The following is a 27,686-nucleotide window of genomic DNA, read 5'->3' as shown; positions in this document are numbered from 1 at the left end:
TATGGATTGGCTGTGCAAGAAAATTGCCACTAAGTGTGAAGGATTGCGTAAATATGAGAGAAAGGCATCCCTCTGAGGGTGTATTCCCACTTGATGTGTAGATAAGCTCTGGATTCACGCACCACCCTGTCGGTGATAACGTGGTGACTGAGGATAAATTAATTTTATATTTTATATACTGTATATATACAGTGGTTCTTGAAAGTTTGTGAACCATTTAGAATTTTCTATATTTCTGCATAAATATGACCAAAAACATCATCAGATTTTCACTCAAGTCATAAAAGTAGATAAAAAGAACCCAGTTTAAAAAAATGAGGCAAAAGTATTATACTTGATCATTTATTTATTGAGGAAAATGATCCAATATTACATACCTGTGAGTGGCAAAAGTATGTGAACCTTTGCTTTCAGTATCTGGTGTGACCCCTTTGTGCAGCAATAACTGCAACTAAACGTTTCCGGTAACTGTTGATCAGTCCTGCACACCGGCTTGGAGGAATTTTAGCCCATTCCTCAGTACAGAACAGCTTCAACTCTGGGATGTTGGTGGGTTTCCTCACATGAACTGCTCGCTTCAGGTCCTTCCACAACATTTCCATTGGATTAAGGTCAGGACTTTGACTTGGCCATTCCAAAACATTAACTTTATTCTTCTTTAACCATTCTTTGGTAGAACGACTTGTGTGTTTAGGGTCATTGTATTGCTGCATGACCCACCTTCTCTTGAGATTCAGTTCATGGACAGATGTCCTGACATTTTCCATTAGAATTCGCTGGCATAATTCAGAATTCATTGTTCCATCAATGATGGCAAGCCGTCCTGGCCCAGATGCAGCAAAACAGGCCCAAACCATGATACTATCACCACCATGTTTCACAGATGGGATAAGGTTCTTATGCTGGAATGCAGTGTTTTCCTTTTTCCAAACATAACGCTTCTCATTTAAACCAAAAAGTTCTATTTTGGTCTCATCCATCCACAAAACATTTTTCCAATAGCCTTCTGGCTTGTCCACGTGATCTTTAGCAAACTGCAGACGAGCAGCAATGTTCTTTTTGGAGAGCGGTGGCTTTCTCCTTGCAACCCTGCCATGCACACCATTGTTGTTTAGTGTTCCCCTGATGGTGGACTCATGAACATTAACATTAGCCAATGTGAGAGAGGCCTTCAGTTGCTTAGAAATTACCCTGGGGTCCTTTGTGACCTCGCCAACTATTGCACGCCTTGCTCTTGGAGTGATCTTTGTTGGTCGACCACTCCTGGGGAGGGTAACAATGGTCTTGAATTTTCTCCATTTGTACACAATCTGTCTGACTGTGGATTGGTGGAGTCCAAACTCTTTAGAGATGGTTTTGTAACCTTTTCCAGCCTGATGAGCATCAACAACGCTTTATCTGAGGTTCTCAGAAATCTCCTTTGTTCGTGCCATGATACACTTCCAGAAACATGTGTTGTGAAGATCAGACTTTGATAGATCCCTGTTCTTTAAATAAAACAGGGTGCCCACTCACACCTGATTGTCATCCCATTGATTGAAAACACCTGACTCTAATTTCACCTTCAAATTAACTGCTAATCCTAGAGGTTCACATACTTTTGCCACTCACAGATATGTAATATTGCATCATTTTCCTCAATAAATAAATGGCCAAGTATAATATTTTTGTCTCATTTGTTTAACTGGGTTCTCTTTATCTACTTTTAGGACTTGTGTGAAAATCTGATGATGTTTTAGGTCATATTTATGCAGAAATATAGAAAATTCTATCGGGTTCACAAACTTTCAAGCACCACTGTATAATATGAAATGATGAATCTTGTCGCCATTTGGTCCATTTTGCTGTTTCCTAACAAAATGGCACACATTGAAACTTTTACCATTTTTAAACTTATTTTGACTGAGGAACGTTGTGGTTTGGTGATGAGGTTAAAGCTCTTGTCTTCGCTGTCCTCACTTTTGTATGGTGAACGCACCTGAGCAAGTGAACACAGGAACTTGGTGAATACACAGCAGCCAGAGCGAAACTGTACACACTCAGCTGAAGGGTGGAGCACAGGTTTGACGTGGGAACGCTGCCCTCGTTGCATGTATTGTCTTGTACACCTGATCATGCCACAGCTTGGAGGAAAAGGCCCTGTGCCAACGTGGTTTTTTTTTCCAAAATAAAAACGAACAATGACCTTCTTCCATGCCTGTCTGAGTGTTATAAACTGTCCAGATTGGCTTTCAAGATGCAAGATTGCTTTATTGTCATTGCCTGTGTCCAAAATCGCTGACTCGTTCACTACTCCTTACTCACTATATAGGGAATTACTATATAGAGGACTATATAGTGAGCTCATTGGTAAAATGAAAAAAAAAAACGCTTTCGGACACTAGTCCTTCGCGCTGGTATTTACGTCATTATTGTCGCATAATTAAAACATGCCATATCAGTCGGCCGGGTGGGTTTCAAAATAATAAACACATGCATGTATTTTTGTGATAAATCCATATTATACTGAGCGTATTTCCCACATTAATCAATCCAAAGTACCTGCAGCTTTCAGTTCTTTTAAATCAAGGCTGAATACTTTCTTTCTTCTTTGCCGCTGCCTTTTATTAAATCATATTTGAGACTTTTAATTTGATTTCTTTCAGCGCAACCGCAATGCATGATGGGATATATTGCTTTGGTTAGTGACCATCAGTTGTACACTACTTTTCGTGATGCATTGTGGGATGCTTTGAGTGCACTATACAGGGTGTAATAATCCTCACTATATGTTCAGACAGCACTACAAAATGGCGTCCTCACTATATAGTGCCCTATATAGTGAGTAGGGAGCAATTTCGGACACGTGTCCAAATGTGTTAGACACACAACGAAATTCAGTGCACTGCCTTACAAAACGGTCCTCTGGTACTATATGCATAAAACATATCTGTGAAGAATCTCAGTCATCCAGGTACAGTACATAGTAATCTGTGGTTGGTTGAAGAGAGCAACTGGACTTGCTTGAAGATTCTTGAAAACGTTTCACCTCTCATCCTAAAGGCTTCCTCAGTTCTGTCTGACTAATAGGGAGTATCCAGTATTCATCCTCTCATGGATCATCATAGAATCCGAATCAGAATGCTGATGGCTGCATTGTAGGTGGCTGATAAAAGACGTCATAGACCCCCACCTCTGTTCAGTGATGGTCGTTCCAGGTTGACAAAACCTGGTGCGGGAGTATGAGAGGACTTCCAGAAAACTGGCAGACATCTTAGCCAGAGAGGATCGTTCATTTTTGTCAACCTGGAACGACCATCATTGAACAGAGGTGGGGGTCTATGACATCTTTTATCAACCACCTACAATGCAGCCGTCAGCATTCTGATTCGGATTCTATGATGATCCATGAGAGGATGAATACTGGATACTCCCTATTAGTCAGACAGAACTGAGGAAGCCTTTAGGATGAGAGGTGAAACGTTTTCAAGAATCTTCAAGCAAGTCCAGTTGATCTCTTCAACCAACTACAGATTATATGCATAAAAGATTCAAGATTGACAAACATGAAACATGCCCAGACAAAAGGGTTCACAAATTTACAAAGACAAAATTTGCAACATGAAAGACTTACAAATGTACAGACATTCACATAGCATATGCTTGAAGAAAATGAAACTGAGCCCTTGTGAAGGATTTTGCACTTGGTAATAGATAAATAGATAAATGAGACCGTCAATGACGGTGTAGCTCACTCCGGCCCCGTCTAGTCCAGAAGGAACGATCTAAAGTGGACCACCTTGCGCAATAAATGTTGCAAGATATATACACTATATACAAGCAATATGAGTTATATACAGCCTAGGAATACCGACCTATTTGACAGAAAGAATCCAAAACGGCAAGGCATTAACCAAGAAGAAGCGATTTTTGTTGAGCTGCTCATCTCATCGCATCTCGTTATCTCTAGCCGCTTTACCCTGTTCTACAGGGTCGCAGGCAAGCTGGAGCCTATCCCAGCTGACTACGGGTGAAAGGCGGGGTACACCCTGGACAAGTCGCCAGGTCATCACAGGGCTGACACATAGACACAGACAACCATTCACACTCACACCTACGGTCAGTTTAGAGTCACCAGTTAACCTAACCTGCATGTCTTTGGACTGTGGGGGAAACCGGAGCACCCGGAGGAAACCCATGCGGACACGGGGAGAACATGCAAACTCCACACAGAAAGGCCCTCGCCGGCCATGGGGCTCGAACCCGGACCTTCTTGCTGTGAGGCGACAGCGCTAACCACTACACCACCGTGCCGCCCTGAGCTGCTCATTAAGTCTTAATTAGTCCATAACTTCATTAATAATTATAATGAAGCAAATCTGGGTAGAAGTTCTATGCACCCTAGGTACCCCTACCTTCATGCCAGAAAGAATCAAAGTTGGTGAAGAATTGAGGGAGAAGAAGTGATTTGTGTGGCTACTGCTCATTAGGGCTTAATTAGTCCATATTTTCATTATTGGCTGCCGTCATGCAAATTCGGGTGGACGCTATATGCACCCCAGGCAGACCTACCTTCCTGCCAAAAATAATAAAAATCGGTGAAGAATTGAGAGAGAAGAAGTGATTTTTGTGAAATTTGGACGACGATGGACAAACGATGGACAGCACGTGATGGGATAAACTCATCACCTGTCGGCTGGATGAGCTTACGGTATAACCATAACATAAGTATAAATATGGCACTAAATGTTGGTAGATTGATATGTTATTGATTGATTGTATTGTGTGACTTCAGAACAGAGTTCAGTGTGGTGATAGACTTGGGATAGAAACTGTTTTTTATTCTTGTGGTGCGTGCTTTGATTGATCTATAATGATCTCTTCCTCGCACTGCTTCGCAGTAAATCTTCATAATGACTGGGTGGATTATGCTTACTTGTTTGACTGATCCCTTATCGAGGCCTTGCATGTGTTTTGCAGTATGGTATCGTCCTGGATGCTGGATCCTCCCATACAGCTATGTTTATCTACAAATGGCCCGCAGACAAACAGAACGGCACTGGCATCGTCAGCCAGCATAGCAAGTGCCGTGCGCTTGGTAAGTGAATGCAAGAGTGTGGACGTGTGTATTTACGGGCATGCATAGCTGTATCAGACACAATATTCATCAAAGTCGCACAGATTTGCGCACACACTGAAGTTCGAACAAATTCATGAAACATCAAGCGAGATGTGATCTGAGTGCAAATGATGATGGCTTCAGCTGCGCTCTAATTTATGAGCATGAGATCGTAAAGCAAAAGGAAAGCATTGAGCAGGATATCAAATTCAGACAGTGTGGAAAAATTTCATTTCAGTTATGGGAGTGCACTTTTTTTCTTTAAAAATAAAAATGTTTATGGCTACAATCAGATAGAAGACTGAACCAAAACCATCACAAAGACTCTGTCTCTTAGTAAATATGAGAGGACATTGTATCTCATTGTCTCATCTCATTATCTCTAGCCGCTTTATCCTGTTCTACAGGGTCGCAAGCAAGCTGGAGCCCATCCCAGCCGACCACGGGCGAAAGGCGGGGCACACCCCGGACAAGTCGCCAGGTCATCGCAGGGCTGACACACAGACATAGACAATCATTCACACTCACATTCACACCTACGGTCAATTTAGAGTCACCAGTTAACCTAACCTGCATGTCTTTGGACTGTGGGGGAAACCGGAGCACCCGGAGGAAACCCACGCGGACACGGGGAGAAGATGCAAACTCCGCACAGAAAGGCCCTCGCCGGCCACGGGGCTCGAACCTGGACCTTCTTGCTGTGAGGCGACAGCGCTAACCACTACACCACCGTGCTGCCCGTATCTCATTGTATATATTATAATAATAGGAAGGCGTGTAATAGTTGGCGAGGTCACAAAGGACCCCAGGGTAACTTCTAAGCAACTGAAGGCCTCTCTCACATTGGCTAATGTTAATGTTCATGAGTCCACCATCAGGAGAACACTAAACAACAATGGTGTGCATGGCAGGGTTGCATGGAGAAAGTCACTGCTCTCCAAAAAGAACAGTGCTGCTCATCTGCAGTTTGCTAAAGATCACGTAGACAAGCCAGAAGACTATTGGAAAAATGTTTCGTGGACGGATGAGACCAAAATAGAACTTTTTGGTTTAAATGAAAAGCGTTATGTTTGGAGAAAGGAAAACACTGCATTCCAGCATAAGAACCTTATCCCATCTGTGAAACATGGTGGTGGTAGTATCATGGTTTGGGCCTGTTTTGCTGCATCTGGGCCAGGACGGCTTGCCATCATTGATGCCACAATGAATTCTGAATTATGCCAGCGAATTCTAAAGGAAAATGTCAGGACATCTGTCCATGACCTGAATCTCAAGAGAAGGTGGGTCATGCAGCAATACAACGACCCTAAGCACACAAGTTGTTCTACCAAAGAATGGTTAAAGAAGAATAAAGTTTTGGAATGGCCAAGTCAAAGTCCTGACCTTAATCCAATCGAAATGTTGTGGAAGGACCTGAAACGAGCAGTTCATGTGAGGAAACCCACCAACATCCCAGAGTTGAAGCTGGTCTGTACGGAGGAATGGGCTAAAATTCCTCCAAGCCACTGTGCAGGACTGATCAACAGTTACCGCAAACGTTTAGTTGCAGTTATTGCTGCGCAAGGGGGTCACACCAGATACTGAAAGCAAAGGTTCACATACTTTTGCCACTCACAGATATGTAATATTGGATCATTTTCCTCAATAAATAAATGACTAAGTATAATATTTTTGTCTCTTATTACTTGTGTGAAAATCTGATGATGTTTTAGGTCATATTTATGCAGAAATACAGAACATTCTAAAGGGTTCACAAACTTTCAAGCACCACTGTACAAAGGTCCTTATTTTCTTTGCAATATCCTCAAAAAGACATGACACTGAAGACTTTCAGTTTGGGTTCCCCATCACAGGAGTTCACAGAGATGATACTACCCCATGACAAATGCCATGCAATGTATTGTTGCTAAGGAATGATCTGAGGAAACATCTGGCATATCAAAACCAATCTCTGTTCCTTTTATCAGGGCTTTCTTTCTTCTTTATAAGGGGAAGTTCTCAATTTAATGATGAAATATAAATGAAGCAATAAGTTGATGGGTTTTTTTTATTGTTATTTATTTATGTATTTATTGTTTCTAGGAAAAGGTATATCGAGCTATGCTGGTCAGAGAGGAGAAGCTGCTCGTAGCCTGGAGATGTGCATGGAGCAGGCAAAACAGGACATTCCCAAAACAAGGCATCATGTCACGCCTTTGTATCTTGGAGCCACAGCTGGCATGAGACTACTGAAGTGAGTCATCCATTCTAGAGGATCTAGTCAGGAATTATCAAGGAAATAAATGCTTCATATTCCTTGGAACATCATTTCAGATTATTTCAACATGGTGCACCAGTCAAAGATGAATGATTGTGTCTGTTGTACTCTGTAGCATATCTCGTCCCAAAGAGTCGAATGCTATTTTGAAGGAAGTAGAAGAGAAGTTGAAGAGCTATCCGTTTCAGTTCAAAGGGGCCACCATACTGACAGGGCAAGAGGAAGGAGCATATGGCTGGGTCACTGTCAACTACCTGTTAGAGAACTTTATCAAGGTAATAATAATAACTGGCATCATCTTCATCGCCATCACCATCATTGCCTTCACAGCATCTTTATTTCTCTGGCTTTATTTTTAAAGCTTCATACATGAAATGCAGCTCACAGTCCTTCTCAAAGAAATAATAATAATAAGGAGAAGAAGAAGAAGAAGAAGAAGAAGTTACATTTATATAGCGCCTTTCTCAAACTCAAGGTCACTTTTCATAGGTCAAGAAAACAAAACAAAGAAAACAGAACACACACACACACAAATAAAAACGTTGGTGAAGAGTGGTAAGTTGATGCAGTGGTGGAGGAGGAGAAGTGTTCATGAAACAGAAAGGTTTTGAGATGTTACTTGAAGAAAGGAAGGAAAGAGCAGTCACGGAGGGGTTGAGGGAGGGAATTCCAGAGCTTGGGGGCCATGGCACTGAAGGACCCGCCACCCAGCGTAGAGAGTCTGGTGCGGGGGGCAGCAAGGAGATTATGGCTAGAGGATCTGAGAGAGCAGGATGGAGTGTAAGGGGTCAGAAGGTCATGGATGTAAGGAGGAGCAAGTTATGGAGGGCTTTGAAGGTGAGTAGTAGGATTTTATACTTAATTTGGGACAGAACAGGAAGCCATAAAAAAACAATTATATAATAATAAGAAGAAGTCTTTATTTAGTCACATGCACACTCAAATTCCTCCTCTGCATTTAACCCATCTGAAGCAGTGAACACACACACCCAGAGCAGTGGGCAGCTATATTACAGCGCTCAGGGAGCAGTTGGGGGTTAGATGCCTTGCTCAAGGGCACTTCAGCCATGATACAGAGGGAGGGGTACCGTAAGTGCTGTTCATTCACTTATCTCCCCTCACATTTTTACTATCGGTCCCAGGAATCGAACCAGCAACCCTTTGGGCCCAAGGCTGCTTCTCTAACCTTCAGGCCATGGCTGCCCCTGTAATACTAATAATCCCTCACTCGCTCACTATCCGTTTTGAGTCAGTTGACATGTCAGACGTGTGTATGACTAGCAGTCTTCAGCAGAGCTCTCCATTCAGCACGGTCTTGAGTTGCCTCCTCTGCGATATCCCATAGCTTCAAGTCAGCACAGACAGATTCTTTCCAGGTTTTTCGAGGTTGGCCACGGTTGTTCGCTCCTTCAGCTTACAGGGTAGTGCATCTGTTGATCCGAGAATTACTGCGTTGGACGTGTCCAAACCAGCGGAGACGATTCCATCTGAGGACAGCATCAAGGCGACGGAGGTTCAGCATCCTCAGAAGAGAAGACGTGCTAATTCGTGTTCCTCTTTTGACATTGCACATCCATAAAAGCATGGCTCTTTCATTACGCTCAAGCCGTTTTTGGTCATCTCTTCGGAGTGCCCAACATTCAGAACCGTATAACATGGTGCTACCCACACAACTGCTGTATAGTTGACCACGAGTATGAAGTGAGACAGCTTTGCAGGGTAACAATAGCAGCAGCTCTCTAAACTTTCCCCAAGCAGAACGAGTTCTGATAATCGTTGTCAATGCATAATAATAATAATAATAATAATAATAATAATAATAAATGAAATATAATCATAAATGAAAGAAATCAATAAATGATAAATGAAATGTAATCATGAAATATAAATGAATAATAATGATATTAAATGGGTGGCACGGTGGTGTAGTGGTTAGCGCTGTCGCCTCACAGCAAGAAGGTCCAGGTTCGAGCCCCGTGGCCGGCGAGGGCCTTTCTGTGCGGAGTTTGCATGTTCTCCCCGTGTCCGCATGGGTTTCCTCCGGGTGCTCCGGTTTCCCCCACAGTCCAAAGACATGCAGGTTAGGTTAACTGGTGACTCTAAATTGAGCGTAGGTGTGAATGTGAGTGTGAATGGTTGTCTGTGTCTATGTGTCAGCCCTGTGATGACCTGGCGACTTGTCCAGGGTGTACCCCGCCTTTCGCCCGTAGCCAGCTGGGATAGGCTCCAGCTTGCCTGCAACCCTGTAGAACAGGATAAAGCGGCTAGAGATAATGAGATGAGATGAGATAATTTTAATTACATTCTTAACTGGACCTGTTATCCATTTCTCCTGCTTTGTTATATTCAGTACGTAGCTGGAATATAACGCAATATAAAGCCTGTATCTGTCTCTGTATCTGTTTACTGCTCCAAATATTTGCATCTGTATCTATATGTAACTGTGGTTCCTCAACTGGAGGGTTTTTTATTTTTTTTATTCATTAAAAGAAATTTAAAAAACACGAAACAACTTTTTAAAGACATTTTAAAGACTGCGAGGTTGGTGCTCCACCTTGTCCCGGGTTTTGGCACCGCTGTAGAGCTCTCTGAAGTGTGGGTGGAGCACAGAAGACGGCAGGACAACGTTTCAGATGCAAATAGGCTTTTTATTGCCAGACTTTTCAGTATAACCGCCAGTTTTAATCTGATAGCGAAACACACACACTGTGTTCTTGGCCCGGGATGAGCTCTTCTCTGCCTCCTTAAATAGGGCGCGGTTACTGGGAAAACACACAAAACACAGGTTAATTACCGTCAGGTGTAATGATTCTGCCACTCACCTTCCCTGGCTCCACCCTCCTGTCACAGACCGGCGCTTGACCACGCCCCCTCTGCCACAATGTGTTTTTAAAAAAATAATTTTTTTCTATCAATACCTAGCCCTGACCTTGAAATCAGGTCCATTGATAACAGTCACAAATAGTGTTCAGTGTTCGTTGTTACAGCCAAACACAATACACCGATTAGGCATTTTGTATCACAGAATATTAATATACATCATTTCATAGTGTTTTGAGTGTTCAAAACTATCCACAAACTGAATAAATCCACAAAATCCGCAATGTAAACAACTCTGGTAAACGCACGCTATAGAGAAAACATGGCGACAGGCCAGCATCACCCAAGGGAGGTTACTGGTATGACGTCACACATAAGTTGACCTAGTTAACGGCTGGCTGCCTAAATTTGGCTGTGCGCGTCAACTTTAAATGCTTGTAGCGGGCGCATCGTGACACTGAGATCGCGGGAAACCGAGGGGCTTGAATAACCCACCAAACCCGACATTTTGACACATGATATAGCCTGATTGCTGAAATTACCGCACGACGCCTTTAAGGTGTTGAACTTGTTTATTTAATTCAGGATTAATGTGTCTAATATAAAAAGCATTTTTAAGTTTGAGTTCAAAGGATGTTTTAGCAGAATCTAAGACAGTGAAGCAAGCAGGTGCAGACTGATTTTTACATGTAGAAAACCGGGAAAGACGTTTAAAAATGTGGGAGTTTTCATCGGTCACTGTGTGCTCTTTTATCCTAGCTGAAAAATGGAGTGTGGAACAGGAGATATTGGGGGGAAACGAACTATATTCTTTTAGCTATTTCTGTTTCTTTTAAGTACTTGATAATTTTTATCCCCCAACCAAATGAAGTTCGGCGGGGGATATAGCAATGGGTTCCGTCCGTCTGGCTGTCCGTCCGATCACGTTTTCGTTTCCAGGCCATATCTTTAAAACTACTGAAGATATCTTCATGAAACTTTGTATACATATCAAGCAACATGTGAACTGGTGTCTTTTGCTATTTTGGATTTTTGGAAAAAAAAAAGTATTTTTCAAATTTTTACATAAAAAATAGATTTTGACTTAGTTTCTAAGAGCAGTGTTCGTTTCCGAAGCATATATCCAAAACTATTCATGATACGGATTTGAAACTTGGTATACATGTTAACAAGGTGATGTAGATGTGCCTTTTCATACTAAGAAATTTGAGGAATTTTAATTTTTCATGTTTCCATGGAAACAATTTCAGACTTAGTCTTAGGGGTCGGTTTTGTTTCCAGAGCAGAACTTAGTGGTATGGTCTTGAAAGTTGGTATATGTGTTGATTAAGTAATGTATATGTGCCTTTTGATACTAAGAAATGTGAAAAATTTTCATTTTTAGCTCATCTGGACCAAAGGTCCGGTGGGTTTATGCCTTGAGCTGCTGAGGTCAGTGTAAAGAGGTAGGGTTGGTTTCCTGCAGCAGAACTTGAAAAATGTGACAAATAATATCTTGAAACTTGGTATATAGTTGGTATATAGGGCGGGGGATATAGATGACTCTGTCTTCTTGTTAGGTTTTGTTTTCGAGTAGAGTTTTTATTTCATCCTCGGTTGGTTGAGCAACACGCGCCGCCATTTTGTTTTTGTCTACTCATGGAACGTGAGCTGATATGATAGTCTTGTGGTAGAGTAGCCAATCAGACCGCACGATTGCTCATATCCAGTGAATGTGGATAGAATAATAGGTGTTATTCTGTTACTTGTACATTTGGCTTCTAAACTTTCTTGTCTAGAAGTTCAGCACTTCTTGTACCTGACTTTTGTTCGGGTTGCACATTGCTTTGGATAGGAGTGTCTGCTAAATGTCTGTAATGTAATGTAATGCAAACTCTAATCGAATCTAATCTACTAAACTACTACTGCGCAATGGAAACAATGCACTAAAAAAAACAAAAAACAAAAAAAAACAGAAGTAGTAATGCTAGCACTGTCAGCATAATGGGTGAATTCTAGCTCTGATAGTTCCTCAACCTCAAAAACCTCAATCACTCGAGCCTCAAGTCTCAAGTTGTTAGCATTTTCATTTCCATGTGCCTGTCATATACAACAAATATATCGGATGTTTCCCACAACACAAAAATAAAAAAAACTAAGAAAAATAAAATAGAAATAAAACCCCTAGTGGCCTAATTTAAAGCACCACAGCCCTGACCAGGCACGAACTAAGGATGCTGTAAATGCATCACTCAGCACTGCATGTTCAGGTTAATGAACATCGTCTTTCTTTGTCCTGTGAGTTTCATATCTGACCACTTGCTCACGCCTGCCTGCTTCCTGCTCACGTGCCTTTTTTTTTTTTTTTTGGTGTCTCTCAAGATCCCAGTTCCCCTGCACACCTCTGTGAACCTTTCTGGCCAAAAAATAAGAATGGAATAATTAGCCGTATTCATATTCTGTGACTTCCTTAATACAGTTAGAAGAATATTTTAAGAATATTCCAGAAATCCTGTTATTAATTTACTGTCTGCTCTCCTTCTCTGATGCTCCCTGCCCTTTTTCTCTCATCAGTACGGGTTTGTAGGCCGTTGGCTGTTCCCTGGCAAAGAGACGGTTGGTGCACTGGATTTCGGTGGTGCCTCGACTCAGATTACTTTCGAAACCAAGGACAAGGTGGAGGATAAGAACAACCTGGTGATGCTGCAGCTGTATGGCAGAAACTACAGCCTCTACACTCAAAGCTTCCTGTGCTACGGCAGGGACCAGATGTTACAAAAGCTGCTGGCTCACCTGGTTCAGGTAAACACTGGTTTGGCCACAGCAGTCGAGGGCAAGCGGAAAACAAAATAAATCAGCCTTACATCATAGTTATCTCAGCTCAGTCGAAATGTCCTTAATCTTGAAGGCTGCAGGACACATGACGGATTTATAACAAGCTAAGATATGTGAAGGAAATACGTAGTTTTATTCTATTATACTTACATACTGTGCCCTCCACAATTATCGGCACCCCTTTTAAAAATTTAGACCCGTTAGAAAAAAATCCACCTTTTGGTGAAGTCGCTTCATCTCACACTGAAAAAATGTGAAAAATCCAATTTTTTAATTGAAACTAGACTGCATTTCCACAGAGAAAATGCAGAGTGTGCTTGCTGAGCTGTAGCAGAGGGTCACCAACAGTCACTGGATCAGACATGAGACCTCGCGCTCTAAAATCTTTTTTAAATGGCTGAGCTCACAGCGTGATTGTGCCGATACAGCAAACCATTAACATCGAGCATGCTAACAGATAGCATGCCAACATGCTAATGCTAACATGCTAGCATGCTAACATCTAACATGCTAACAATTAGCATGTTAACATGCTAACAGTTCACATGCTAATAATGCTAACTGCTAGCATGCCAAATTACCATGATTTTAGTCGCAGTCTCTATCTAGTTGTTTTTTTTCTAATCATAATTATAATAATGATGCGAGTACATTACTTTTGATTCCCAAAAAGAATTGCAATTTGAAACAATACAATCTACAAGTGAAATGCTGTCGAGTTATCCAGTGGGGATATGATCATCTCTGTGTTTTACACTTGAGTAGCTCACTGTAAAACATTAGACACAGTAAGTATAGTTCCAGCGGCGGCACGGTGGTGTAGTAGTTAGCGCTGTCGCCTCACAGCAAGAAGGTCCGGGTTCGAGCCCCGTGGCCGGCGAGGGCCTTTCTGTGTGGAGTTTACATGTTCTCCCCGTGTCCGCGTGGGTTTCCTCCGGGTGCCCCGGTTTCCCCCACAGTCCAAAGACATGCAGGTTAGGTTAACTGGTGACTCTAAATTGAGCGTAGGTGTGAATGTGAGTGTGAATGGTTGTCTGTGTCTATGTGTCAGCCCTGTGATGACCTGGCGACTTGTCCAGGGTGTACCCCGCCTTTCGCCCGTAGCCAGCTGGGATAGGCTCCAGCTTGTCTGCAACCCTGTAGAAGGATAAAGCGGCTAGAGATAATGAGATGAGATGAGTATAGTTCCAGAGAAAAATATAGATTATATTGATTTCCTAGCTCTACTCATTCTGTTTGAATGTTGTAGGGATACAAATTTACATTCTTTTTTTTTAAGTAACTGCATTTTTTTTTTTTTTTACAAAATCTTCAAATCATCCAGTTGATTATAAAGGACAAACAGCCCCAAAACTCTAACATGGGGGCTGTATGACAGAACTGCTCTGTGAAAGCAGACCACAGAAAGCACACTAATACTGAAACGGAAATGAAAGGCTTGGTAAGTGTGAATGTGTTGCATGCACATTTTTTAACGCTATACATTACGAGAACACAGCAAAACTGAAACCAGCCACTTTCTCTGAAGGTAAAACTGGACATGTGTGTTCTGATGTGCTTTTCTGCTCATCATGGTTGTAAAGAGTGGTTATTGAGTGAGTGTAGACTTCCTGACTTGTCTGACATCAGTAAGGCGTTCCTGCTCATCTCATCACTGGATGTTTTTAGTTTTTCTGCACCATCCAGGGGCATCACTAGGAATTAAGCTTTACTGGGGCACTCCCCCCCCCCCGACACACACACAAAAGGCCCCCCGCACAATGCACCTTAAAGGTCCCATGGCATGGTGGTTTGTTGATGCTTTAAACGGGCTCGTGGAGGCTTCCGGATGTTATATTTCTCGAAATGAACCCTCGGCACGTAAATATAGCCTCCTGGGAGAAAGCCCCATTTCAGCGCTTTTCCCAGTGCGTCGTTTTGCTAATGAGAAGCAGGAGGCGGGGAAGGGTAGAGGGTGGGGGCGGGCCATGGGGGAGGGGGAGGGGCTTGACCAAGCTGCGCGCACACATACTCGCTGCTATCAGCGCCTGTAGCCACGCTGCTAAGACAAAACCCCGTTCTCCCTGGGACTCCTTTCGTAAACTCAACGTGACACAGAGAACAGAGAGTGAGAGTGTTCAGAGTGGTAGTTTATGAACGTATAATACCCTAGGCTTGAACACGCACTCCATAACCAAAGAGGATAGAAGCAGCAACTACAGCAACATATCGCTTATCCAACAGAAGACACGCATTGCAGAGCAATAGTCAAACATAAGCTCATAAGTTACAGTCAATTTCCAGACTAAACTCAGTTTAACAGAGCATGCTGCATGCTCTTTAGTTTTGTAGCGCAGAGTACCTGGCTAACTGCAGGAAGCGGTTAGCTGCACAGCTAATGTAGCCATTACTAGGCTAACGCGCCGATTTTAAAACACGGCAAAACGACTTAACAGTTATACACTTACTTGTTCGGTGTTTGTTGCTGATGCGGCAGGGATGCTTGGTACGGACCCAGGCTTCAGTGACAGTTGATGTGCAAAACCTGCCCTGTACTGTCCCAAGTTGTGGAAACATTCCTCAGGAAAATGCTTCCGACAAACATACACCGTCTTAGGTAGACTCGACGGCGTATTATTGGAATAAATAAAATGAAGCCACTGCGTCTTCAGGGGCTCTCCCGTCGGCAGTAAAAACAGACTCTTTTCTGTGTTGTCACATCCATGTACAGCGCAATTTCCATGTTTCGCTCGCTTAGGTGATGCCATGTTGTGTCCTCTATGGTCTCCTCACTACAACTGGGCGGGGCAATCCATACAGTGGGTGGGAATCCAGAGGGGGGGCGTGGGGATCATCTCCCTTGCTGACGTAGTAAAGGGAAGAGCTTATCAATGCGCCATTTTGACGCACCATTCTCAAATGTTGGGCATAGTTTGGTTTACACATTATGAAATTTCTAGCCACTGGGGTGACTTAAGAAGGTCAGAGGAACTCATTTTAACGTTAAAAAACCTCAGAAAGTGAAAATTTCATGCCATGGGACCTTTAACGTTCCTGATATACATCTACTGGTAAAGTTAAAAAGGGAGAGTCTGTTCAAGAATGCATTAAGATGTTTATTTAAACATACTCTATTGTCTGGGCGGCACGGTGGTGTAGTGGTTAGCACTGTTGCCTCACAGGAAGAAGGTCCGGGTTCGAGCCCCGTGGCTGGCGAGGGCCTTTCTGTGCGGAGTTTGCATGTTCTCCCTGTGTCCACGTGGGTTTCCTCCGGGTGCTCCGGTTTCCCCCACAGTCCAAAGACATGCAGGTTAGGTTAACTGGTGACTCTAAATTGACCGTAGGTGTGAATGCGAGTGTGAATGGTTGTCTGTGTCTATGTGTCAGCCCTGTGATGACCTGGCGACTTGTCCAGGGTGTACCCCGCCTTTCGCCCGTAGTCAGCTGGGATAGGCTCCAGCTTGCCTGCGACCCTGTAGAACAGGATAAAGCGGCTAGAGATAATGAGATGAGATGAGAGTCTATTGTCTTTCATATGCAGTAAACCTGCCAAACATTTCATGGAACAGCTAAACAGCCGAATAACCTAACTAATTTTGTTATGTATTAGATTCAAGTTTTCTATTATGCAACCTCAACTCTCACGATTCATGAACTTAGCTGGTTAGTTATGACTGACTAGCACATAGCCTACAACCTTAATCTTACCTCTCTCACCCTCCTCCTCATCTGTCACTGTTTCCCTGCCCCGTCTCTGCTTCGTGAGAAGAATTGTCTGATATCCATCTGGAAAAGTAATTTCATATCGTTTAATTCGATGTAGTTTAATGGGTTTGTTAGAATATGGTTTGCTTAGTTTTGTTGCAAAAACTTCGCGCTACCTTAACTCATCCAGAGCCTGTTCTCTGACTCATCCAAAGAGTAGACTCATCTCTCCAGTAGGCTAAATGGACTCATGGCACGCCGCACGCACGCTATGTTTACAGTGAGAATCTCCCAGACCAATCAGAAAATTAGTTAGAAAGAAGAGGCGATAGAAGTTTGAAACACACTCTGTCCTACAACTTACAGTAGATAAATGATCTGCCAAAGAAACTAGTTTGTTACGAAAATCTTTCAAAATTTTCTGACTGGGGCACAGCTGATTTTTACTGGGGCACGTGCCCTAGTAAAAAAGGCCTAGTGACACCCCTGGCACCATCCTGTGTCAACGTGAAAATCTCAGGATTATGAAATACTCAGACCACCGTATAAGGTTGTTTGTTCTTTCTCTCTCTCTCTCTCTCTCTGTCTCTCAGTCTCAGGGCACAGATGGACTCATAACCAACCCTTGCTATCCACCGAATTACAATGTGTCCAAGACGCTGGACATGTTATTTGATTCTGCGTGCACAGTACACAGCAAACCCACTCAGCTGAAAGGCGACAAGACGCTTCAAATTATCGGCTCGGGGAACTACAAGGAGTGCCTGGGGAACATGTCCCAGATATTCTCTTTCCAATCCTGCAACTACTCCAAGTGCTCCTTCAATGGTGTTTTCCAGCCCAATGTTGTTGGCAAATTTATAGTAGGTCTACCTTTAGTTTTATTTCAATTCATTTGGCAGATGCCTTAACTTTATAATATGGTGTACAGAACAAGTTCATACATACAAGCAGGAACTAACGCACTTCAATAAAAAGACCCAGATGGTCGATTGTATTTGTTGAACAAATAAAGTATGGTGCAGTGGACACTTTGTGTACGAACATGTCCCATCATAAACCACAAAACAAAACGTGATAGGTCTTGTAGTAGACAGTGAACAAAGCCAACACGGCTACTGAGGACAGCTGTAGAGAGCTTGTCTCCAAACTGTAATTGTAAAGGAACCGTACGATTAAAAAAGTCACGCAGTATGGCAGACATTAGGTGGCATTAAATGCAGTCCAGCAGTATTGCTGATGTCACATTATCATAAAATTCAAGCAAGCCTTCCACATTAAGAAATACAGACTGTGTGATTAAAGTGTATTTGGTTGTTAATGGTATTACAGATGTGATTATAGAAAATCGCATGCTGTTTGGTTGAGAAATTCAGACTATTTCTCAATAATCACCTCGAGTGACTCGGCAAAATGGCGGCCAATCGCGTCGTCACTGTAAGTGAGGAAGAATTACAAATGATGAAAGAAAACACTGTTTCTCAAAGCACGAAAGACGCTACGAAGTTTGGTCTAAAACTATTCAAAGGTAAGGTGGGTTGTGATTTATTTGATCGATTTCAAAACAAAGGATTTTATGTGACTCGGTTTAGATCAGTGTAAACACAAGTCTGTCTGCGCTGCACCGTAATTACATTTGCATACAACTTCATCTCAGTTATTATTCACCAATATTCACCTCGCCTTCGGGGAATACACTACCGTTCAAAAGTTTGGGGTCACCCAGACAATTTTGTGTCTTCCATGAAAAGTCACACTTTTATTTACCACCGTAAGTTGTAAAATGAATAGAAAATATAGTCAAGACATTTTTCTGGCCATTTTGAGCATTTAATCGACCCCACAAATGTGATGCTCCAGAAACTCAATCTGCTCAAAGGAAGGTCAGTTTTATAGCTTCTCTAAAGAGCTCAACTGTTTTCAGCTGTGCTAGCATGATTGTACAAGGGTTTTCTAATCATCCATTAGCCTTCTGAGGCAATGAGCAAACACATTGTACCATTAGAACACTGGAGTGAGAGTTGCTGGAAATGGGCCTCTATACACCTATGGAGATATTGCACCAAAAACCAGACATTTGCAGCTAGAATAGTCATTTACCACATTAGCAATGTATAGAGTGGATTTCTGATTAGTTTAAAGTGATCTTCATTGAAAAGAACAGTGCTTTTCTTTCAAAAATAAGGACATTTCAAAGTGACCCCAAACTTTTGAACGGTAGTGTAATTGTTAATGAACAAATCTCTCACGTGGAAACCAAGTAAGAAAGAAAGAAATATTAATTTATGACGGATATTTTTAACAACCTAAGTGCTGTACATCTATTTAAAGGATACAAGAAATAACATAGTATTTAAAAAAAATGCAAAAAACAAAATAAAACATTAATCAACCGGACAAACTAATAGCAACACACAACAAAACTAATCAGACAATCTATCAACTATCGATCTTGGTCAAATGGCAATGTGTACAAGTAGGAAGGTTTTGTTGAAGATGGCATTTGGCATTAAAACCACACTGGCTCGTATGTGACCTTTTTGCTGCAATGACACCTCGGGGGTTTTTTAGGCCATAATTTTTTTCCCTCACGTCATGCCGCATTGATCGCAATAGTTTTTGCAACCTTACCATGGAACAATTTCGCAATGAAACAAACAAAATGCTGTTTCTTCCTTTTTCTTAGCTCTCTTGCTCTTGGTTTTACATTTTTGTGAATGCTTTTTATTTATTTTTTTAGTTTTTTTTTTTTTGGCTCAGCCTTTGGCTGAAGCCGGTACAGGCACCTGTCTGTATGTGTAAGTTTAACTGAGTTCGAGCGTGTTTAAGAATGTAAGATGGTCATTGGTGTGATGAAAAAGGCTGAGCTCAGACCTGCACAGGTCTCGAGGTTTTTTTTTTCCCACTTGTTCTGTTTTGGATCATGTCTTTGCTTTGGTAATTCTTTCATCTCATCTCTAGCTGCTTTATCCTGTTCTACAGGTTCGCAGGCGAGCTGGAGCCTATCCCAGCTGACTACGGGCGAAAGGCGGGGTACACCCTGGACAAGTCGCCAGGTCATCGCAGGGCTGACACATAGACACAGACAACCATTCACACTCACATTCACACCTACGGTCAATTTAGAGTCACCAGTTAACCTAACCTGCATGTCTTTGGACTGTGGGGGAAACCGGAGCACCCGGAGGAAACCCACGCGGACACGGGGAGAACATGCAAACTCCGCACAGAAAGGCCCTCGCCAGCCGTGGGGCTCAAACCCGGACCTTCTTGCTGTGAGGCGACAGCGCTAACCACTACACCACCGTGCTGCCCTACATTCTGAACATAAAATGCAAAATGATTTCATTTTTATTTTGTTATTATTCATTTTTACATACCTTTTTCATTGGGATAATGATGTAACATCTACAAACTCAACTAAAAAAGCAAATGCCTTGTTGGTAATTGTCAAAGTCCTTCCCATGTCACAAGGCACATTGGGTGGCATCTATAGAATCTCCATTTCTATAGCCCTCGGCCTCGCGCCTATTACATAGCTAGGGTTACAGTGGGAGGCTGGTTCTCTGGTAACCACAAGAGTTTGAATCCCTGCTCACATCTACTGCGGCATACCTCAGCAGATGGCAGTAGGTACCATTTTTATGATGGTCTTTAGTATGACCCGATAGCAAGTAGACCTCATGATCTCTCAATCAAAAGGCAGACACGCTAACCTCTTGGTTGTTAGCAATTGTGTTTGGAGATTTAGGTTTCAAACCAGGGTGGCACGGTGGTGTAGTGGTTAGCAGTGTCGCCTCACAGCAAGAAGGTTCTGGGTTTGAGCCCAGTGACCAACGACGGCCTTTCTGTGTGGAATTTGCATGTTCTCTTCTGGGTGCTCCAGTTTCCCCCACAGTCCAAAGACATGCAGGTTAGGTTAATTGGTGGCTCTAAATTGACCGTGAGTGTGAATGGTTGTCTGTGTCTATGTGCAGTCCTGCTATGACCCGGCAGCTTGTCCAGGGTGTACCCCGCCTCTCGCCCATAGTCAGCTGGGATAGACTCCAGCTTCCCCACGACCCTGCACAGGATAAGCGATTATCTACACTACCGTTCAAAAGTTTGGGGTCACCCAGACAATTTTATGTTTTCCATGAAAAGTCACACTTTTATTTACCACCATAAGTTGTAAAATGAATAGAAAATATAGTCAAGACATTTTTCTGGCCATTTTGAGCATTTAATCGACCCCACAAATGTGATGCTACAGAAACTCAATCTGCTCAAAGGAAGGTCAGTTTTATAGCTTCTCTAAAGAGCTCAACTGTTTTCAGCTGTGCTAACATGATTGTACAAGGGTTTTCTAATCATCCATTAGCCTTCTGAGGCAATGAGCAAACACATTGTACCATTAGAACACTGGAGTGATAGTTGCTGGAAATGGGCCTCTATACACCTATGGAGATATTGCACCAAAAACCAGACATTTGCAGCTAGAATAGTCATTTACCACATTAGCAATGTATAGAGTGTATTTCTGATTAGTTTAAAGTGATCTTCATTGAAAAGAGCAGTGCTTTTCTTTCAAAAATAAGGACATTTCAAAGTGACCCCAAACTTTTGAACGGTAGTGTACGTATAATGAATAGATGGACAGTATTAATGTCCCTAAACACTACAATATCTCCAGCACTCTCAAATGTCAATATTAGGTCTTGTGATCCCAATTGACTCTTAACTTGTTGGTTCATAGCAAACTGCTTGAGAGCCTGATCCTGTTCGAACTTTAAAGAAATAAACTAGTACCCAGTTTCAAAGCACATTCAAATAAATTAACTAGAGCTGTTCAACCAAAATGAAAACTTTAGAGCTTGCTGTTAAAAATAACTTGACGTCGACTCAGCTGTAATGTTGAGGCCAAGAAGAAAACAGGTCAGAATTGTAGGTCAGGTGGAATTTTTCAACCGTTTAGTTCATAATTTGCTACTTGTTTGGAGTCGACTTTTGGGAAAAGGCTTTTGGGAGAAGATTTGGGAGACTTACTATATCTAGGATTGGGTTTAGGGTTAGGATTTGGGAAGACTTTGTATTTTAAACGACTTGGTGATGTAATAAAACTGGACTCATTAATAAATTCAAAATATACATCACACCTTCCATTGCAGTTGTTGCTGGTTTAGTGGTTAAGGTGTTGTGTTAAGAATCAGAAGGTTCTGAATTCAGATCCCAGTTAAGTATGAAAAAAATGCTAATTAGTTAGACAGACAGACAAAAGGAAATACGATGTAGGTGTAGACAGAGAAGAAGTGGATGGAAGAAAGAGAGATAAAGGAAGTGATGTAAAATCCCTTTTAAGAATCTTAGAGAAGTCAAACTTTACCTAGGTTGGAAATTATGAACGAGGTTAAAAAATTTCTACCCAGATAAAAAAAAAATCACCTCGGTTGAAAATTTTTGACCTGTAACACTATTAAATGCTTGGAATTCTTTTTCACCCAGCAGCCATGAGCGATGCCATCTTCAATCTTTCTCTCTCTCTTGCAGGCATTTTCTGCTTTCTACTACACCTATGACTTCCTGAAGCAGGCCGTAGACATCACCATCACTTCCCCCAAGCTCCTAGAAGAGGCTGCCATGACCGTCTGCAACATGAGCTTCCAGGAGGTTGGACCCTGCTGTGCTAATTCTGTCCCCTGCTATTCTGAGTTGTCCATCGATATACAGTATTTCACATTCACATTTCTCAGACTGGGCGGCACGGTGGTGTAGTGGTTAGCACTGTTGCCTCACAGCAAAAAGGTTCTGGGTTCAAGCCCAGTGGCTGATGGGGGCCTTTCTGTGTGGAGTTTGCATGTTCCCTGTGCGGATTTCCTCCGGGTGCTCCGGTTTCCCCCACAGTCCAAAGACATGCAGGTTAGGTTAACTGGTGACTCTAAATTGACCGTAGGTGTGAATGTGAGTGTGAATGGTTGTTTGTCTATGTGTCAGCCCTGTGATGATCTGGCGACTTGTCCAGGGTGTACCCCGCCTCTCGCCCATAGTCAGCTGGGATAGGCTCCAGCTTGCCCGTGACCCTGTACAGGATAAGCGGTTACAGATAATGGGTGGGTAGATGGATGGATGGATGGATAGTTGCTTTTGATATTTAAGGAATGTGCCTTAAAGGATATTTTAATATTGGAAATATCATGCATTCACACTTCCTGAGCTCAGAACGTAACTGACTAGATAGCACTGATGCCACATTATCAAAAAAGTCAAAGTCCTTCCCACGCCTTACAGTACCTGGTATTCCTAGGCAGTCTCCCACTCAAGTACTAACCAGACCCAAGCTGTATGTGGCGCATCGGGCGGCGCCGATCTCCGTTTCCATAGCCCTCGGCCTCTCGCCTATTACATAGCTAGGGTTACAGTGGGGGGCTAGTCCTCTGGTAACCACGAGAGTTTAACTCCCCATGCACATCCGTATTGCAGCGTGCTTTGCCAGATGGCGGTAGGTACCATTTTTACGAGGGTCTTTGGTATGACCCGACCATGAATAGAACTCACGATCTCCCGATCGAGAGGCGGACACGCTACCATTAGGCCACTAGTCGGTTCGATGCCACATTATACAGTACATTAAATGCTTTTGTTTGAGGTTCTCGTGCATAAGTTCTTTTATCAGCAAAATTTAAAAAACAAACAAAAAATCCATTTGAAATGTACATTTCAAGTAGAATAGAATAGAGTTTATTGCCATTTGCATAAATACACTGTAGTATAGATACATTGGAATTCTTGAGCGTTTTCCACGAGTCAGCTTCATAGATATTATTATTTTAAAAAAGGGGAGGGATTTACAAATATACGAAACAATATACATTCTAACATAAAACACACTATAATACACAATAATAACAATAACAAATAAACAGTGAGGGTTCTAGATAGAGCTATGTAAGGCTGTCATTAAACTGAGTGCAACTGTACAGGAATAAATATATTAAAAAAAGTAATAAATATCTGCCTGAAGTGGTATTACACATATTGGGTATTACACAAATTGAGTGAATATTGCACATTTTGGTTGAGGAGGTAGAAACAGAAGTTAGAAAATCCAGTTATATTGCACATGGAGACATTTTGTGTAGGGGAGAAGAGATTAATCACTGAACTAAAACATTTGAATTCCTTGCATAATATTTGCATATGGTTTTCTGTTTGGGGCGGCACGGTTGTGTAGTGGTTAGCACTGTCACCTCACAGCAAGAGGGTCCGGGTTCGAGCCCCGTGGCTGGCGAGGGCCTTTCTGTGTGGAGTTTGCATGTTCTCCCCGTGTCCGCGTGGGTTTCCTCCAGGTGCTCCGGTTTCCCCCACAGTCCAAAGACATGCAGTTAGGTTAATTGGTGACTCTAAATTGACCGTAGGTGTGAATGTGAGTGTGAATGATTGTCTGTGTCAGTCAGTGCGTTTACATGCACATCCAAATCGAGCTACTGTCGGTAATCGAGCTAAGGGTCCCAGAGAAATCCAATCCTACATGCACACAAGGAAATCGAGCTATTGTGTGAGGTATATTGTGCACCCGAGCCACAGGTGGCGCTACATGCCCCATCGTGTTGGTACACTTCCGGTTGTCGTCATGAAGAAGAGCTATTCAAGAGTATAAACAAAGTTATCAGTTCCGTGTTCACAAGAAGAATGACAACGAGGACAGCAACATCGAGAGATGTTGTTCCTCCTGACCTCTTCTGCTGCTCGCTACTACTACTGTTGTCATGCCGACCGAGGCTGTTGTGTTTGCCGCTTGTGGTCTCGTCACTCGTCACTTCCGGAAGGGGCAGTGCTGAAGTAAGTAGCTCGACTACGTAGCTCGATAGGGTTTACATGCACTAAGTAGCTCAGCTACAATCGCATAATCTAGGTCGCGTAGCTCGATTACGAGAAATCAAGTTCGGTTCGATTTCAGCCGAGCTAAGGTGTTTCCATGGCATTTAGAACTTCGATTTCAGTCGAGCTACGGCAGAAATTCAATTTTCTCTATGTGCATGTAAACGCACTGTATGTATCAGCCCTGTGATGACCTGGCGACTTGTCCAGGGTGAACCCCGCCTCTCGCCCGTAGTCAGCTGGGATAGGCTCCAGCTTGCCTGCGACCCTGTAGAACAGGATAAAGCGGCTAGAGATAATGGATGGATGGATGGATGGATGGATGGATGGATGGGTTTTCTGTTTGGGTAGACATTAAAACAATGTCAAGTTCTTTGTAGACTGTCTGCTTTTGGGATAAAAAGGAAAAAAAGCATTTCATAATACAACTATAAATGTATTGCTATCTCTTGAGCAAAATATCATAGCTTTCATTCTTGTGTTTACAAACCGACAGTTTGTAGCCTACTACTCTGAAGCTTAGGCAAGCATTGGTGTTAAATGTCCAATTAATCTCTGCTTTTCTTTATTCATTCACTGAACTGTACTGTCTTTCGGCATTAAAGATGCTGCAGAAGGTTCCAGGTCAGCAAGAACGACTTCAAGACTACTGCTCAGTCACAGTCTTTATACAAGTGCTTCTTCTGAAAGGCTACGGGTTTGATCTGAACTCATTCTCCCACATCGCCTTCCAGAAGACCGTAAGCTCCGACTTTGCTTACAACTGAGTGAAGCATTATGAAATTGCACCACACAGCATTTATCAATCGGCCAAATTACTGTATAACAGTCAACTAATATGATCATCTATTGTGGACTGTGGATTGGTTTCTGTCTCATTGATTGCTGTGTTTCTAGGCAGGGGACACGTCGATCGGTTGGGCCCTCGGTTACATCCTGAACCTGAGCAGTCTCGTGCCGTCTGAGAGTGTGTCTCTGAGAAAGGTTATTTCTCCAACAGCCTGGAGCATGCTCATTTTCCTCTTCACTTTCCTGCTCATCCTAGCAATCGTGTTTCTACTGATGGCCATGTGTCGCAAGAAGAGCGTAAATGACACCGTGCTATAATTATGACTGTTTGGATTGTATTTTTTTTTTCATGTTTTTATGCACTGAATGAAAAGGATAGTGGCAAGGAGTTGTTTATGAGCACTGAAGTGAAATCATGACTCTGGCAAGGTGAATAAAAAACTGTCCACTGTACTATATTAGGTTAAAAATTTAGCAGAAAGAATCTGTATTGAATTTATGCTGGAGGAAAAAAAACAAAAGGGGATAGTTTAGAATAAAACAAAATAGATTTAGTCAAGGATTTTTGCTTTGTATGTTTTGCATAAACACATTCACGGTTATTTTCAGGAACGGTTTACGCAGCGCCTTTTTTGATAAAGATTCGGTTTAAATAATTGTTTTAAGCGAAATGTTATGATGTAATGCTGGAATGTTTTTATAATGCATGCAGAATTGTAAGCTCACAATGTGTTTTCTACCCTGTACTGTGGTGGTGATGAAGAAAGGTTTTGTGTTTGAATTCTTTGGCTCTATATGTGATGAATAAAAACTGTTTTCTACACATGTGTGTGTGGGTTTTTTTTCCCCTTGCACTTTAATGGTATAGTTTACAAATGTCCATATGACCAAGAAAAGGAAAGTTGCTAATTAAATGAATGTACATAATATACACATTGTGAAGTTTGCGGACGGCGCGACAGTGGTGGGCCTCATCAGGGACGATAACGACCTGGCCTATAGAGAGGAGGTGGAGCAGCTGGTGCAGGGAAAACAACCTGATCCTGAACGTAGACAAAACTAAAGAGATCATTGTTGACTTCAGGAAAAAACAACCCAGCCACGCTCCACTTCTCATCAATAACACGGCCGTGGAGGTGGTCAATAGCACCAAGTTCCTGGGGTGCACATCACAGACAACTTCACCTGGTCTGTGAACACCGCGCCACTGGTCAAGAAGGCACAGCAGCGTCTGCATTTCCTGCGTAGGATGAGAAGAGCCCACCTGCCCCCGCCCATCCTCACTACATTCTACAGAAGCCCCACAGACAGCGTTCTAACCAGCTGCGTCTCTGCGTGGTCTGGAGGCTGCAGTGCCTCTGACTGGAAGACTGTGAGGAGAGCGGTGACGACAGCGGAGAAAATCATTGGGACTTCTCTTCCCTCCATTCAGGAAAATTCTGAAAAAATCACCAGATGTACCCATGTTACCTAGGAGAAACACTATAAATGTATTTGAATGTGAGATGTATACTTTCCATGTTACAGCCAGTTTTACTGGAGGAGGGGGGTGTCAGTTTTGTTCAGACTCTTTTTTTTTTTTTGTCAAAGTTCACAAGCCCATAGCTCAAGAACTAAACCATGTAGGATGCTCAAATTTTGCATGCTGGTACATAAATAGGAATAGTATGTAGCAAAACTGTCATTTTGGGTCTGGATGATCCTGCATGGTCATAGCACTCCCTCAAAGATGATCGAAATTTTATTGGAGTTTTTGGCTGTGCTCTGTTTAGGCCTTCAGAAGACATATTTTTACCCAACAGAGGCTCTTGATTTTTTTCCCTTATTGAGATAAGTAGAAACACTCTCAAAAAAAGCAATAAACAGAAAGGAAACTCTATCAGTGTTTGAACAGAAGACCTCACAAGTCGGACAAATCATTTTGGATGTCATTTTCAGAGCACCGTAACACCTTGTGGGAATGTGCGCAGATTTTTAAAATATTTTTTTCTTTATTCTCCATGATCCCTTCTTTTTAAAAACACCAATTTGGCTTGTCTTACTCGAATCTTTCTTTTTTATTTTCCACCCTGAACATGGGCAAAATGCACCATTGAGAGCAATATGTTTTCTATAACATTAATCTCATCTCATCTCATTCTCTCTAGCCACTTTATCCTGTTCTACAGGGTCGCAGGCAAGCTGGAGCCTATCCCAGCTGACTACGGGCGAAAGGCGGGGTACACCCTGGACAAGTCGCCAGGTCATCGCAGGGTTGACGCATAGACACAGACAACCATTCACACCTACGGTCAATTTAGAGTCACCAGTTAACCTAACCTGCATGTCTTTGGACTGTGGGGGAAACCGGAGCACCCGGAGGAAACCCAC

General features: G+C 42.5%; 1 protein-coding gene across 1 annotated transcript in view; it reads left to right on the top strand.

Moving 5' to 3' along the window:
- The window catches only part of entpd2a.2 (ectonucleoside triphosphate diphosphohydrolase 2a, tandem duplicate 2), a 37,178-nt gene extending 11,039 nt beyond the window's left edge, over positions 1 to 26,139 (top strand). The window contains exons 2-9 of the mRNA XM_060907405.1: positions 4,960 to 5,077; positions 7,181 to 7,331; positions 7,471 to 7,630; positions 12,729 to 12,956; positions 17,267 to 17,536; positions 22,200 to 22,319; positions 25,133 to 25,267; positions 25,425 to 26,139. Of these exons, the coding sequence (XP_060763388.1) occupies positions 4,960 to 5,077; positions 7,181 to 7,331; positions 7,471 to 7,630; positions 12,729 to 12,956; positions 17,267 to 17,536; positions 22,200 to 22,319; positions 25,133 to 25,267; positions 25,425 to 25,634 (1,392 nt within the window). The 3' untranslated portion in view covers positions 25,635 to 26,139. The remainder of the gene's footprint in view (positions 1 to 4,959; positions 5,078 to 7,180; positions 7,332 to 7,470; positions 7,631 to 12,728; positions 12,957 to 17,266; positions 17,537 to 22,199; positions 22,320 to 25,132; positions 25,268 to 25,424) is intronic.
- Positions 26,140 to 27,686: the final 1,547 nt, after the last annotated feature.

Source organism: Neoarius graeffei, chromosome 24 (assembly GCF_027579695.1).
Source record: "Neoarius graeffei isolate fNeoGra1 chromosome 24, fNeoGra1.pri, whole genome shotgun sequence".
NCBI classification, from domain to species: Eukaryota; Metazoa; Chordata; class Actinopteri; order Siluriformes; family Ariidae; genus Neoarius; species Neoarius graeffei.
This window is presented reverse-complemented; position numbering and strand designations above follow the sequence as displayed.